The sequence below is a fragment of the Lotus japonicus genome, chromosome 4 (genome assembly GCF_012489685.1).
Source record: "Lotus japonicus ecotype B-129 chromosome 4, LjGifu_v1.2".
Classification (NCBI taxonomy): domain Eukaryota; kingdom Viridiplantae; phylum Streptophyta; class Magnoliopsida; order Fabales; family Fabaceae; genus Lotus; species Lotus japonicus.
In genome coordinates this window covers 63,414,986-63,430,890 of record NC_080044.1, presented here as the reverse complement: position 1 = coordinate 63,430,890, position 15,905 = coordinate 63,414,986, and the positions used below count along the sequence as shown (strand labels likewise).

Below are 15,905 nucleotides of genomic sequence, written 5' to 3'. Positions count from 1 at the left end.
TTGATATGCTAGTGTATGATTTACCCATTTGATAGTGTAATTTGGTCACGATCACTGAGATAATCTTTCAACCCTTGACAATCGTACACACCCTTTTCATCACGGAGAGCGGTAGACCCTTCATCCTAGAACCTTCTTGTAGAGTTCCAATCATTCAAAACAACAATCAAATGCACAAGCATGTCCTCATCTCACTTGGCAACTCTTGGGTCCCCAACTTCCTTTGTAGCAGACATCAAACACAAGTGGGGTAGAAAAAACACATACCAAGTGAAGCTAGTTAATGTGTAACTTCCGACACAAAGTTTTGAAGCATTTCAACTCTAGTTCATTCAATACAAAACAATTCATAACCGTTAGGCTTAATCAAGTTTTTGGTCCCTAACCTTTGTCATAAATATGGCTTTAGTCCCTCGCCGGAGTAAAGGTGGGGATTGGTCCCCAGTTTTTGGCAAAATGATTGGCTTTGGTCCTTCCGGCCGGTTGGGTCAACGCCGGAGCTCCGGGATGCCCATGTGGCATGGCCACGTCATTTAATGAGTCCATTTGGAATTTTTTTCTTTTTCATTAAAAAAAAACCTTAAATCCCTCCTAATTAAATTCTTCCCTTCCCTGTGCAGATCCTCCTCCACCTTCAATCTCTGCACCGTAAAGAACAAATTCATCTCTTCTTATTCACTTCAATCATACCACCATTCCCAAATTAACTCACCAACTAATACCAAAATTAAATCACCAACGAACAATTAATCCCAATCTGATTGTAAATTACAAATTATATACTGAAGATGTGCTGAAGCTGCTGAAACGGTGGATGATTCATCCTCTGCGGTGGTCACCACTCACAACCACGGGCACAACCTTCTCCTCCTTGTGGTAACTGTCTGTTTTTCTCTTATCAAGTTATCATCTTATGAAAAAAACTGGAGAAATTCATCTTCCTCCAGCAAACATTCATCTACACTCAAGAACCCAGATTTCAAGAAGATAATCCCAAAAATTCTTAAAACCTCTCCTTTTCCTCCTTCCTTTTCGTCCTCCTTTCTCTCTTTCTCGTGTGCCCAAAACCTCCATCTCCAAACCCAAAACCTTCATCTCCCAACTTCTCCGGAGAGAAAACCCATAGAGAAAAATTCCAACTCCAATGCTTTCTTCTTCCTGAAATAAAACTCAAAGATCAATAAAACCCATTTGTGTTTTACTCCGATTTAGGTTTTTCTCATCTTCTACGTCCACGCTTCGAGCTTTCTGCTTCTTTTGGTTTTTTTCTTTCTTTCTCAGAGATGCCTCGATCTGGGAGGGGCTTAGGTTGGGGTGGCTCGATCTGGGTGGGTTGGGGTTGGGGGTGACTCGATGTGGGAGGGGTGGGGTTGGGGGTGGTGGCTTGGTGTCGGGGCAGCTCGATCTGGGTGAGACTGGGGTTGGGATCATCTTCATCTCCATGTTCATCTATTTGTTATTTTATGGGTTTGGGATTTTGTTTTCTAGGATTTCTGCTGCACTTAGGTGAGTGTTTTAATTAATTTAAAGGAGGTTAATTAGGGAGGGTTTAGTATTTTAATTATGGGTTTTTCTTAATAAAAAAGAAAAAAAAATCCAAATGGACTCATTAAATGACGTGGCCATGCCACATGGGCATCCCAAAGCTCCGGCGTTGACCCAACCGGCCGGAAGGACCAAAACCAATCATTTTGCCAAAAACTGGGGATTAATCCCCACCTTTACTCCGGCGAGGGACTAAAGCCATATTTATGACAAAGGTTAGGGACCAAAAACTTGATTAAGCCTCCGTTAAATATGTAGACATATGATTTCGAGCAGATATTCGATTGACATACGGTTTAGCGGCGATTTTAACTGTCGGCCGCTAAACTTTATCTCACTCTATATCATATGTGGAGTAACATTAGCTTATAGAAAAATGTATTCATTCTACATAGTACTAGATATTTAATGGTGAAGACCGCAAGCAAATAATTAGTGATGGGGAGTGGGGACAACCACTCAGCACAAGACACATTTCCTGTGACAACCATTGAGCATAAGACAAATAATTCTTCCCTTTCTTTAACTTGAAAATTTCAGAAAATATTCCATTGGCTAGTGTGTATGAAGCAAAGCAATCAGACTATCAGAGGAAAGAGTTGATTGGTGCATGAACATGACGTCCTCAGATTTCATCAAAAGCACACGTATCAAATCTTCATTCATTCCTGTGTAGTCCTTGCAGAAAGAAACGAAATGGTATCTAATAATTCAGTAAGACAAACAAACCGCAGAGACATGATATCACATGTATGGCGGCTGAAGATCATAAAATAACAGTTTGCAGTAGTTTTAATGGACGGACCATCACTAACGTTGGTATGTTACAATAATGAAACCTTGGCCCTTAGTGAAAATTAATAATAGATATAATGCAAGTGGACAATTATACAACCACTAAAAGACAGACCACAAATATCTTAAGGTTAATTGTTGTTACCTACCTATATTTGGATGTAGTGGTAAATCACGGTGAAACCAAAATCACGGTAGACAGCCCCAAAAGCTAAGGGAAGTTACTCCTGTCTACTTGTCTACTGTGATTTTGGCTCACCGTGTATCCATACATGCACTAAGATCCTTGGAGGTTATTTGAATTTGAACTATAGCCCCTTTAGTCATCGAACATGTCTTGTGTACCTGCGGTTCTGGCTTTAGAATCTGTGCTAAGATTGGCTAGAATCCGAAAGCTGAAACCCATGAAAGCTCAGCAACACTCCTGGATTTTAGTGCTGTGTTGACTGTGACAAAATTATCTTTCAAGGGCACTTGTCAAGTTTTCACTGGTAAAGATGGTAAAACTGATGGAAAGAACATCTATACATAGATGTATAAAGTTCTGACACATTCAGAGAAAAGCATCTTGTAGATTGTTAGAGATGATAGAAGGGGGCATAGTGATGTCCATACAGACACCAAATCACCCTCTATTTCTTACTGGTGATGCCTTTAAAAAGAGAATTCAGACTCAAAGCAGAACAAGATCAAGTTCAGGTACAGTTTTGCAGGTTTCTTCAGCTCTGCTTACAGATGAGAATGGAAGCTATCCAGAACCAGGTACTTCCTTCATGAGATGTAAGAGACCTTCTTGCCTTCTAAGCCAACCAAACACTGTTGGTGTTATAGGTGGTGTATCAGTACTATCAACTCTTATTTTCTTGGAAAAGCTTGCTTATTGGGGTTCAAGAAATGGTAAGGAATGTCCGCCTTTTGTGGTCTGCAGTGATCCTATGTTAAGCAAAGTGCTTTCATCACGCGGTCCCTTTCCTTCTGCAAGGAGCAGAATGGCTCATATCAAACTGAAGCAGGACCAGGTAATTGAGAATTTGAAGTACACAATGAACTTTCTTCAGCAGTCCGGTGCGCGTGGCTTGGCCATGCCCTGCCATCTATCACACGCGTGGCACGGCGAAATTTCGGAGGATGGTTCCCTTCCATTTCTTCATGTTGGTGACTGTGTGGCCATGGAACTCAAGAAAGCTAAGCTGAAGCCAATTCATGCTACAAATACTGTGCGGATTGGACTGCTTACTACAGATTCCCTTTTTGTAGGTAGTTATTACCAGGATAAGCTTCAAAGTCAGGTATTCCTAATGTTTCTTTTCTTTTAATCTACCCCCCCCCCCCCTCATGTTAGTCAGTAGTCTAAACACTTGGCAAGTTCAACGTTGTATTGGTAGCTATCAACTTATCTACAAGAAAATGAACAAAATAAGCTTCGATAAGTGCTCTTTGGTCTGCATCCAAACAGGTACATTATGGTGGTGCATCAGTATGAATTTTCTTTTCTGTGCATATTTGGTGGTAGGAATAATTCTTGCATGAATATAGTACTCATTTGTCATAACCAATTAAAATAACTTTAGCATGAATTTTGATACCTTTATCATTATTAGTATTAGCCTTGAACGTTGACCTATAGATAGTAGTGACATAGTGTACTTATACAAGAGTTGTTCATTGTGGTAAAATTCTTATGCAGGGATTTGAAGTAGTGTTGCTAGACAAAGAAACTGAGGAACACACACTGGTTCCTGCAGTGGAGGCTTTGTCAAGAAAGGACATTGAAGGGGCAAGGAACTTACTGAGAATCGCGATCCATGTTCTTTTGGTCAGGGCAGTGAACGTGGTGATTCTGGCATCTGATGATCTGCTCGGTGTTCTCCCTCACAATGATCCTCTTCTCAGGAAATGCATAGACCCCATGGATGCTTTAGCCAGATCAACTATACATTGGGCAGAAACAACAGCAAAGGTACAGCAGAAATTGTAGTATTCCCTTCTTCCAAAATCCTGGCATCATGATTTAACTATTCCTGTAAAAAAGCATATCCGTGTATACATAACCTTTCTTTAAAATATAAAAGAATAAAAAGAGAATTTGTTGTGAAAATTGGTTTTTGCATCACTAAGCAAATAACAATAGTTAACTTCATGAGTCATGTGAGTTCTTAAAATTTAAACTTCTGAAGTTGACCAATTATGGGGTAGCTCAATAGCAGAATTTAAGATAGGCTCTCATACCATCTTGATATTCAGGTATGGGCCTAACTTTACATAAAAGCTCATTAGAGCGAAACACTGAAAATTGTACTACCGCTTACAAAGATTATTTTAACCACATTTCTACTCAATACAGAGCCTTAACCATAATGCGTCATTCACCAATAGCAAGAAAGCTGGAAAATATTGAGAATGTCTTGAATGTCAACCTTCCTCCACAACAAAAGAAGCACTAAATTTCAGTGTTCAATCCCCAGTTCTGCAGAAGTAAACAAGCAATGGGTCCAGAACTGTCCTTGAATGAAGTATCATACCAAACAAGCAAAGAAATAACAAGACCAACACTAGCCTTGCATGTTAGATAGTAGAAGAATGGTGCAGTACTACCACAAACTTTAGGTAACATGAGAATATGATCAGTTGTATGGTAAGCACAGGGACAAAATGTAACCAGAACAGAAAGCAGATCTTGTAATATTAATAAGATCATTGATCATATAGAATATTAGTTGTACATGAAAAAATAATGCAGAATAGAAAATCAAGCTATCAATTTTGAGGAGTGTAGAATCTTCGTAACAACTTGATGAGAAAATTCCATCACCTGCAAGTACCTCTCTATATTCTTGGAGATAAAATGATAGATGACACAAATAATTTTTATTTCCAACTGTGAAAAATAATTTCAGCCACTCCTATGACTTTGTTGACTTTGTCATAGAACCTATATGTCGCTTTGAATTGCATTAACACCATTAACTACATTTGATCTGAGAAGGCCCAAGAGGAAATAAGGTGATGAGCTATTGCATAGGGTCCCGGAACATATATTGGAGCATCTTCCCCACTTTCCACATTGAAATCAGTAGCCAAGCTCCTATTATTATTATCTACTCCTTTACACATTTGTTCCACCTTAGCTGCTGCAGTTCTTTGGGCTTTCTTGTATTTAGCAGACGCCAATGCTTTTCTTACATCTTCTCTACTGTACCACTTAGCATCTAGATAAGCAAGATGCAGAATCAGTTGCTGCAGATCCAATAAACAGAAGCAAAGGCAATGGGAGATTGTAGTGTGGGAAGGAAGAAAATGCTTTTAGATATTAATCATTGCACAAGTTTATGTCTAAAAAATATGCCATATATACAAAAATAGAGGATTGCAAACGGGAGTGAGGGAAAATGAAGAAAAACAGTATTTTCTCAAGACATCATCTACTTCTTTCTTCTCTTACTGCTATTTTTCTCTGTGTTTACAAACAAAAAGCTTACCACATACCATTATTTCTAATGACATCTTCCTAACAACTTGCTGCATATTATTTCATGATATTGAAGCTAATACCGAAAGAAAAATAGCCTGTGTAAGTTCACAACCCAAAGGAAATATATGCATGAAGCCTGTCTGACTCACATACAGGTTTTTACAAGTTAACTCACCACTAGAAGTCAAGCTCAAGCATATAAATAAAGGAAAAAGGAATCATCAGCTGGTTAATAGTTAAGTTCAACTAAATAAAGGAAGTCAATGTACCTTCTAACTCATTCTTGTCCACAGTTATTTCAAGGGATTTTGCATATGCAAAGAATCCAACCATCAGCTGGTATGGAATGCTACTTGGGCCAACTAGCAACAAATGCAATAAAATGATACCATTAAAGTATTCACATATATAAAAAAGGGATAATATATTTGTAAACTCGATAAGAAAAATAGTAAAATACACTTTACCACTACACTAGACTATGTTTGGCTGTTTCTGAAGACTATCTAGTGCATACATACGAGAAGAACTACAAGTTTTAAATAGACTTAACATATTCAAGATATTAACTCTGATTAAGTTACTTTGATCATGGCCAAACCACCACTTAACTGCAAGTGATTAAATTCACATCTTCCAATAGCCACATATAACAAAAAAGAAGAAGCAAGGGAACAAATAAGATGGATCAAGTGCTGTTGTTAATAACAGGACTGCAAATGTTTGAGCTATTTACAAATTATTCGAACATTAAATTTTGATAAAACTCGTTTGTTTAACTGCACATAAGCTCAAAGCTTGAATTTAGACTGGATTATACAAATAAGTTAAGCTCAAGCTTAACACTCATCTGACATCTTCACTCTCATCTAATATGCTCCGTTACTGAGTATAAACATAATACATTTACTCATTCTACATAGATGGTACAAATTCAATCACAAAAATGTTATATTGTAGATGACAACGTACGTTCTATAGATTTTTCTTCACAAGTTGATTTAACACTAAATGCAGTGCATGTATATGTTAAAAGAAGCAAGCATAGTTACCAAGCAAGTAATTATATTTCCTTATGAGGAGAAAGACATTATGTAGCCAGAAATCATCATAATAAGAAAATCAAAACTACGTAACCTCACCAGAGTTGTCTCACTAATGAAGATTTTTTTTAAGAAAATATTTTTTCTTTTTTTCTATCATAAATATGATTACTAATAACTATATTAATTAAACTTAAAAGACACTTCAAGGATAATTTGTTTGAAGGGGAAGAATAATCAAATCATAAATGAGCTAAATAAGTGAAGGTCAAGCCTCATCATTTTAAACAAGTTGAGCTTAAGCTTTAAACTTGGCTTGTTTAAATAAACAATAATGACTATTTGACATCTATTTCATATACACCGAAATTTCATGCGACATACAGTGGAAACGGAAGAGAGGGATGCAAAGAAGTGTGAAATAAAAGGGGTCTGACTTAGGTAGCCTTTTTTTCACAAATGAAGCTTGGGCCATCAAATGCTCAGCTTTGTTTGAGTGTTGCTCATATCCCTAAATATTGTACAAATTACCAAAAGATTTTCTATCAGATTGTTATTAACTCAACATTACATGTTTCTCATAGGCAATAAACAGAGAAGTAATAAAATCATCAAAGCACATAGTTAAATTAACATTAAGTATTGTAGCATGAACCATACCAGGCCACGGTTGAGAACTGTGATATACAACCTCTCCCACTTCAATACCCGTCTCTTCCCATGTTTCTCTTCTCACAGCTTCCTCCAAGCTTTCTCCTGGCTAAATGCAGAGGATACGAACTAATAATTTTTTTATATATGTGAAAAAAGGATCAAAACTAAACAAGTAAACAAACAGTAAAAGATGAATTCTTTAGCCTATGAAACTGAGCTTTATGGGCATCTTTCTTACTTTTATATAAGAATGTTGAACTTTTCAAAGGTTAAAACCTTACAGTGTTTTTTTTACTGTCAGCATGCACCACTACTTACCAACTAGAAGATAGAAATGAAGTCTGAGAATTTCAGACCACAAAAATGGGAGTTTTTTGGGATCACAAACAGAAAATGTCACTTTAGAAGATGAATACTATAGCCATTGCCTGTTATTGTACACAAAACAAAATTCAAATGTATTTCTTCTCTATTTAGTCAGTAAATGGTAGCTAACAGGAACAAGAAATTATGTTTCATGCTGTAACAAAAAAGTGAAAAAACTTTTGAGTGCCTACAAAATTATAACGGTTTTAAATTCAATTAAGAGATGCACCTCTGTGAAACCAGATAAGCAGCTCCACAATTGATATACATGCTTCGGTCGTTTACCCAAAAGGACAAGATCATTCTCTCTATCAATTACAAGCATAATGACCACCTGCATCAAGGAAGACAGGAAAACACTTGAGCCAAAAAGCACTTGATGATCATCCACACATCAAATCAACACTTGAAACAAAAGCCATCAAACCGGGTCAAGACGTGGATATATCCTCTTTTTGCACGAATCATTGGAACATTTCTTCCGTCTCCCAGCTTCCACAGGGACAGTTTTCTCTCCACAATGTCCACAAAATCGTGAAGCATTATGCCATTCTAGCAGTGCCTTAGCCTGGCCACGCCAAACCCAATAATTAGAAAGTTGCATTGACATTCCCATTTCCTAACAACTACTAATAGACTAAAATTGATAAAAGGCCAGCAAACTAAGATAACTACTACATAATTGCTGAAAGCTTCTATAAAATTTTAGTACTTAAAATGAAGAAATATTATAGATTTCAGATTTCACAAGCAATACAATACAAGCACTAACAAAATCTACTTGTATTTATCATCATGTTACAGGATAACTTACATGACCAGCAATAGCCAAGTCCCCCGTTGCCTTCAAATCCTCCCAGTCAGTAGCCACCATGAGCGTCCGGAGCTCCACAAAACCCAACTCCAATTCCCCACCAAATTCAGGTGCCTTAGCAGAAACATCAATTGCCCATAAAACAGCATCGTCCTCTGCACTCAAACCCAGGTACACCATCGACTCTCCACTCAACTGGGCACCCGTATTTCCCAACATACCCCTGAAATCCTCCAACTCGATCCAACCTAGATGCCAAATCGGCGGCGAGCCACCGGAGCCGGCAGTGGAAGAAGAAGCTAAGGGCTTCCCATTTCTAAACGGCAGCACCTTAAAACTCGGGGAAAGGGAAGAAGAGAGAGTGGTGTCTAGGATTCTGGCGTTGAGAGCTTCTAGAGCTGCAGAGGGTGAAAAGGGGTCATGGGAAATCGGGAGTTTGGGCCGGAGTGGGTTGCCGGCGAAGGCATGGAACTGCAAGCTCATGGACATGGTTGGTGAGGGAAGAAGAAGATCACTTGGTTTGTAAGATAGACTCTGTTCTGGAAAGAGATTGCAGTGCAGGCGAAGAAGGAGGAAGAAGATTTTCAACGTGTTGTTTTGAAGGTACAGTACAACAACTGAGGAAACAAAAAGGTTGTCTGGTAATGGTGGTTGGTCTTCGATGAGTGTCTACGGTAATGACACGCTTCATGTTCTGGATTTTGGGTCCCAATCATTAAAATATCAAATACAAAAGTCAATTTTTCTCACCTTTTTAGTCTTTTTGGATAATTTGCTATTTGCTATGAATTTGCCATCCGGCTAATTTTTTTTTTTTTTTACATCGGAAAGATAAATTACATTCGTCGGGATTCGATCTCTGGACCTCCCCCTATCTAACTCATATGTCCTACAACTTCTACCACTTGAGCTATCCTACGGGGACTTCAATCTGGCTAATTTATATTCATGCAAGGCTAGTTAATTTTTTTTTAAAAAAAAATAATTCAAACCAAACCACATAGTTATTTTTACAAAGCTATATCAAACTAATCCACATAGTTATATATATACAATCAAATCGAGGCCCGACTAAAAAAACAGCTAACCTAGCAAAACACCCAACTGAGGGAAAAAAAAAAAAGCACTACCCTCCACAACCAAACCTAGACACCAAAGCATCAAAATCCTAATACCAACAGCAAAACCACAACCAAAAACCCAAAAGAGCACCCTCACCTAAAAAACCACAAAATAAACAAACTCAAAACCAGCAAAAGAGAAGAAAAAAAAACAAAACTCCTATGCATAAAGGAACATAATCAACAAGCGGAAAAAAAAATGCCTCCTCCTTAGATCAAGGAAATGTTAACCTCCTCCTCTAAGACGACCTACGCACACGAATCTTAGTCGCTATTTGGGTCAGAGCAATCTCATTTGTACAAAAATACATCATGTCTAAATTTTCCCCCATCAAAAGGGGATTACTCACCCTAGTCAAAATACCATGTAGCTCCAAAAACTTCGCCTGTGAAAGCCTCACATGATTCTCTTTGTTTGCTTCCACACCATTCCCTCCGCTAAATAAGTACCACTAGAAACCCCCACTTGATCCTTCTTCTTTGCTTTCTTCTCACATTTCATGGGTCTTCCCCTAGGCCTTGGGTTTTTAATTAACGACCTCGAGGTTGAGAAGCATCACAAGGGGGAGTCGAACGGAGCTTATTCCCCTCTCTCAAAGATGCAGCCTCCATCACGAGAGACATCCTCTAGAGGTGAATCAACAATCCTCTCCACAAATCCAACAGCATGGCAACCCCCCCCCCCCCATCATGAGGAGAAGAGCCCATAGCCAACACCCGCTCAAACACAACATCGAGGGGGACCTCATAGAAGTTAAAAATCTAGGTCCCATACAAAGACTAGAAGAAGAAAAAAAAAGAAATCATCTACAGAAAAATCTCGAACGCGTAGCACCATCTCTTCCCAATAACAATGCACATGCCGAGATAAGGAAGAAACTGTGCCAACACAAGCCGAAGAACCCAATGCCTTACAACTAGCCTCACCTCCAAGTTCATTAACAACAGTTAACCTGCGAACAAAAAAACAAAATATATGGGAAAGAACCGTGATCGTTAGCCTCGAACACGACGAGCAATCCCTTCAAAGAACATAAAACATCCTCTCTTCATCCGCAGAGAAAAACACCTCCCGCCAATCTTCCACATTCCTTGGCACGACCCCTCGCCAAGAAGGAACAAGAGGAACTAAAGCACACGATGACCCCCCCCCCAATATTTGAGGATGGAAAAACCTCAACCTTATGCAAAAACGAAGCCCTATTCGTCACTACATTCTGCCCCAAAGTTCTCTGCCGCGAAAACCTTGCAAGAGCCACCTTTAAGACTGCTCCACCCACTCAAACGTTGTCAGAAGACGGATCACCCGAGACGCAAGCTGCAAAAATAAGTAATGAACAAAGCCGAAACAAAAAGGCCGACCCTAAACCAAACCACATAGATATAATTCGTTCTGTTTAACAAAGAAAATATTTCATTGACATTTTATTTTCACTGACAACAAGAGTAAGATAGGAAGAGAAGAGAAATGAGTGATAGTTAATACAAACAGCTATAAAAAAACACCACATACCAGCTAATAGAACTTGTTCATATAACAATTCTTCATTAACATTTCTCAAAATATAAACACCACATACCAGGTGTCAGGTTATCACAGTTCCATGTATGAATAGAAATTAAAAAAGTATATGTAACTTAACCTATTTAAGGCCTGGGTTTGGGTTCAGAAATAACACAATTGTTGAACCCAACCCTGATTCCGACACAACGACTTTAGAATTGTACTTTTGTAACAAAATCTATCTTAATTCTTAAATCCAGAAAAAATCGCCCAAGTGTGCTGACAATTGCACATCTCTAACCAGAAACAAAGTAACAATTAATAGAAAAAAGAAGCAGAAACAAATGAACTGGTTCTCAGCAACCAGTGACCACATCTTCAAAAAGAAGTATCCTCATCCAATTTGATGTAGGGGTTCTCAAGAGCTCAGAACTCATGTCTCCATTTCACTTGGAATAACAAGAGGTAAATCGTCAATCCAATCACCATAAATTCGATTGATCTTCTTGTTTATTTTCCACTTCTGTAAACGCTTCTTGGCCTGCTCATCTTCATCCATAGGAGTTTCACTTGCTGCATGGGTAGTAGTTGCTTCATTGGCAGCAACTGATAAGGCTTTTGGTAAAGTTGCAACTGCAGCACTTTCTACTTCAGTGCGTCCACCAGGAACTTGTAACTCTGATTTGCAAGACAAACAAAGCTAATGAGTCAGTAGAAGATAGATTGAAACCAAACAATTATAGTGGTTAAGATCACCTTACTACTCTAATGTTTTGTTCACAATATGCGGATACAAGTTACCATTCAGTAATTACTAGTTAGAGTACATTTCAAATTACTGATGAGCCAGCATCAAATTTGTAAGCCAACCATTAGCAAAAATCAAAGGAAGAAAAAACTCAGAACAGATTAACAGATTCAGGAACATTATCCCAAATTGATCCAAACAACTAAAAACTTCAGTCAAACAACAAAAATGAAGATCTGCAAATAAAAAGTAGTTTTAAGATTTAACACCATACTATACAAATTGATCCATTACAAAATGGAGATGATCAAATGCTTAAATTTTCGAAATTGAGACATTTGTACCCAAAAATTCCCTAAGCAATGGGGTTTACAGGAAATGCAGAATCTTCAATCATGCCCTATGAATGCCTTAGACAAAAGTAATCACTAATCATACATACAGATAAATTCAACATCAAAGAAAGTGACCTTCTAGATATCATCTACATAAATCACAATCCTGAATTGATATGATTGAACTAAACAAAACACAACAAAAAGTAGATTGAAGATGAGTTTTCATTACCTCCTTCTCCATGAGCAAAGTGACAATCCTCCCCGAAGGGACAGTTCCCTGTTTTATCCCACTTGATGCACAGTTTAGTCTTCCAGTAAGTGGACTTTACGTTTCCCTTGGAAATGTTTGAGCCTGTGTCCACAGCCTTGCTATTACCTTCAGAATTATTAGAGCCATCACCATATGACTTTGGAGATCCATTAGTTCCGATGCTTATAGCCGAGCTCTCCCTGAACCTCCCTGAATCATCCCTGAATTTGCCAGGGTCTTCATGGAGAAAACTGCACTTTTCACCATAAGGGCATTCCTCCCCATTGTAATACTTCTTGCACAGCTTCATCTTTTGAATGATTTTCTGGTCATCATCCCAATTCCCCGACAATGGCCGTTCATCACCCCCGCGCAAGCCAACAATCTCCTGCCAATTTGGCGGTGGCTGCCTCATGTCATCAACACCATGAGCAAAGTTGCAAGTCTCACCGTTCCTACAAGAACCATGTCTGAACTTGGCACAAAGGCGGGTCTTGAAGAAAATGTGGCTCGTTCCACGGTTGGGTTGGGAATTCTGCGGCTGCTGATTCGCCCTGGGAGGGCCTGACAAGCCATTGGAGTGGCCATTGTCAAAATTCCTGGCCCTTTTGAATGGAGGGGCTTGATCAAACCCTGAACGTGGGTTCAATGGTTCGTTGCTCATTGGGAATTGATGCCTCACATCAATGGCGTCACTGTCCGATGAAAATCGCGCCGGCGACATCATCGCAAAAGTTGGAAGGTGATCAGGGAAAGTCATGGTGAAATTGCCAGAGCACAAAAATTTTGATCAAGTTTCAATCAAATTGGTTCTTTTTTATTTGATTTCTTGGTGATCAATCTGATCAACACTCATCCAGCACTTAGAATTCCACACTGAATCACCATTGATGAAGAACAGAATCAATGAAATTCAATTGGATGCAATGTGCAACCAAAGAATCAAGAAATTCTGAGACAAACCAAAGGCAAAAATGAAAGAGAATTTGTGAGAAAAAGAGAGGACTAAATCAAGAAATTTTGAAGACCCAGATGAGAATCTTGGGAGAGAAACATGATGGGTGATCAAAGTTTGAATCTTTTGAGTGATTGATCACTGGTATTTAAAGAGAGAAGAAACAAAAAAAAAACAGGGAATGTAGCCGCGAGGTTTAAGGTTTCAGTTGGCATAGGGAAGTCAAAACCCTAGCCGCCAAACACACAACTCTCGTTGACTATCACTAATTCACACAAAAAAAGAAAAATTAAAAATTAGGACAAAATAATATTATTAAATATTTAAAATAATTAGTTTTCCTCTTGTAAAAAAATATTTAAAATAATTAATTAGGGTTTTTAATGAAAATTAATATTATTAAAAATGGTATCCTATCATATCTTATCCTATCCTATCATCATATCATATCATCATATACTATATATTATTTCTGAAACTAAAAATTGGCAACTTTGACAAGTGTCACTTCACTCATTCTATATCTTCCTTTATAATTTTTCTCTTTTATAGTATAATAATAATTATTATTAGTAGGTATATGATTCATATTTATATTTTCTGATTTTTTAGTAATTTAAATATTAAATAATTTCATATTTTTGAAAATAATTAATATATTAATTAATATTGCATTTAATTATTATTAATTACATTAGAATAATTAACAAGTCAATTATGACTTTTTTTCAAAAATAACTACTGTATTAATTTGACATTTAATGACATTTAAATAATTAATAAAAGTCAATTGTGATTTTTCTACCATTAAGATATATGCTGACAAAATATTAATGTAATATCTTAAATAATTTAAATATTTAAATTATAAAATAAATAAAAATTAATGTAATATCTTACGTTCAAAATGATATCAAATAGTTTAATTGCTCGTTTGATGGTCAGGGTAGGATAAGAGTATGATAGAATAAATGATTGGATAATGACAGAATATGATAAGAGCAGGATAGACTCTTATCCTATCCTGCGTTTGAGGTGGACATGATATTGATAGAATATGATAGAAGCTAGGGGTGTACAAGACCCGGCCCTACCCGTCAACCCGTTCCGACCCAAGCCTCTAGGGTCGGGTTGAACCCGACCCGATCATTAAAAGATACTGGGCTCGGGTTGATCATTGTGTTATTTTGCTTCGGGTCGAGTTCGGGTTGACACTCGGGCCACCCGGCCCATCCTACATATATATTTTATAAAATTTTAATTTGTTATAATGATCAAAATGTGATAGATAGTGCTCAAATTTTTCTTACCATGTGGATGAGATGAAAATGTTTAACATCTATCTTATGAATTAAATAAACGTTGGTAAAACAATTGACACTTTCGTGCTCTAACAAGAGAAAATCATGCATGTGGATTATGCACATGTGAGACAAGTGAAGAGAGATCAAACAAAATGAGTGACACGTGCATATAGATCAAACAAAATGTAAACCTCTCAAGTGCAATAGATTATGCAAGAATTAGATCCTTTCAAGTTCTTTCTTCTAAAAAATAGTTCTAACTTATAACTCTTTTAGTATGTTATTATCTTTAAATTTTACAATTAGTATCAAATAGTCTTAGATTTATTGTCCCTCGGGCCAACCCGGTCCCGTCCTACACAGACCCGTCCTAAATTGGACCCGCATATTGTCCGGTTGCTTCGGGTCTAGGGACGAGTTAGGGTCTATGAATTGGCCCGGTCAATGTTTAGGGCCGGGTTGGGGTTAACCAAAATCCGTCACAACTCGTCCCTTGTACACCCCTAATAGAAACAATGAAAAATGTATCAAATTTTTCTTTGAAATAAAAATTCATAATATTCATAAACTGATATCTTATCCTGTCAGAATAATTTCTATTATAACTCCCCCCTCAGGATAACTTTTACACATGATAGACATGATATGATAAGGGACAGGATCGTGTTATCCTATCCTGCCGGCACAACAAACGATATATCACAGCAGGATAAGATTACTGTTATCCTATCTTGTCTGCTTATCATGTCCACCAAACAGGTCCTTAAAGGATTGATTTGGAAATTAACTCAATTTTTTATTGTATGCCTTCGTATATACATCTAGAAGATGAAAATAATTTTGATATATTGATTCAAAGCATAACAAATTAGAAAAAAAAGGAATTAGAATGTAACTCGGATTAAAAAAAAACTTAAATAGGTTACATACGTATTTAAAAATGAAAAAGGAGAGAGGAAATATGAAAATGTATGATGTATGCCGACAAAGTATTCT

General features: G+C 37.5%; 3 protein-coding genes across 4 annotated transcripts; 1 reads left to right on the top strand and 2 right to left on the bottom strand.

Moving 5' to 3' along the window:
- The first annotated feature begins 2,524 nt into the window (after positions 1-2,524).
- Positions 2,525-5,051, top strand: LOC130714766 (uncharacterized). Its single transcript, XM_057564712.1, has 3 exons — positions 2,525-3,629; positions 4,028-4,300; positions 4,685-5,051. Exons 1-3 carry the CDS (start codon positions 2,925-2,927, stop codon positions 4,736-4,738), a joined length of 1,032 nt encoding a protein of 343 aa, XP_057420695.1. The 5' UTR covers positions 2,525-2,924; the 3' UTR covers positions 4,739-5,051.
- On the bottom strand, positions 4,996-9,379 carry LOC130714765 (nudix hydrolase 19, chloroplastic). 2 transcript variants are annotated; one of them, XM_057564710.1, is made up of 6 exons: positions 8,690-9,372; positions 8,303-8,443; positions 8,105-8,209; positions 7,516-7,615; positions 6,082-6,174; positions 4,996-5,549 (listed from the first exon to the last, which is right to left on the bottom strand). In XM_057564710.1, the coding sequence occupies exons 1-6, from the start codon at positions 9,176-9,178 to the stop codon at positions 5,308-5,310; spliced, it is 1,170 nt and encodes a 389-aa protein (XP_057420693.1). In that variant the 5' UTR covers positions 9,179-9,372; the 3' UTR covers positions 4,996-5,307. The 2 variants fall into 2 exon arrangements, with proteins under 2 accessions (XP_057420693.1, XP_057420694.1); XM_057564711.1 differs by having other exon boundaries at positions 5,442-5,577; positions 8,690-9,379.
- Positions 9,380-11,419: 2,040 nt separating this feature from the next.
- LOC130712113 (zinc finger CCCH domain-containing protein 39) lies at positions 11,420-13,764 on the bottom strand. The gene is made up of 2 exons (XM_057561956.1): positions 12,630-13,764; positions 11,420-11,992 (listed from the first exon to the last, which is right to left on the bottom strand). The coding sequence occupies exons 1-2, from the start codon at positions 13,408-13,410 to the stop codon at positions 11,748-11,750; spliced, it is 1,026 nt and encodes a 341-aa protein (XP_057417939.1). The 5' UTR covers positions 13,411-13,764; the 3' UTR covers positions 11,420-11,747.
- Positions 13,765-15,905: the final 2,141 nt, after the last annotated feature.

Excerpts from the sequence above, each read along its gene's own strand:
- LOC130712113 (XM_057561956.1), bottom strand. The coding sequence starts at position 13,410 with ATGACTTTCCCTGATCACCTTCCAACTTTTGCGATGATGTCGCCGGCG. Across the intron at positions 11,993-12,629 it reads CTTTGCTCATGGAGAAGGAG|AGTTACAAGTTCCTGGTGGA; the intron begins GTAATGAAAACT and ends CTTGCAAATCAG.
- LOC130714766 (XM_057564712.1), top strand. The coding sequence starts at position 2,925 with ATGATAGAAGGGGGCATAGTGATGTCCATACAGACACCAAATCACCCT. Across the intron at positions 3,630-4,027 it reads AGGATAAGCTTCAAAGTCAG|GGATTTGAAGTAGTGTTGCT; the intron begins GTATTCCTAATG and ends ATTCTTATGCAG. Across the intron at positions 4,301-4,684 it reads GGGCAGAAACAACAGCAAAG|AGCCTTAACCATAATGCGTC; the intron begins GTACAGCAGAAA and ends TACTCAATACAG.
- LOC130714765 (XM_057564710.1), bottom strand. The coding sequence starts at position 9,178 with ATGTCCATGAGCTTGCAGTTCCATGCCTTCGCCGGCAACCCACTCCGG. Across the intron at positions 8,444-8,689 it reads ACTTGGCTATTGCTGGTCAT|GCTAAGGCACTGCTAGAATG; the intron begins GTAAGTTATCCT and ends TGGCGTGGCCAG. Across the intron at positions 5,550-6,081 it reads GGACAAGAATGAGTTAGAAG|ATGCTAAGTGGTACAGTAGA; the intron begins GTACATTGACTT and ends TTGCTTATCTAG.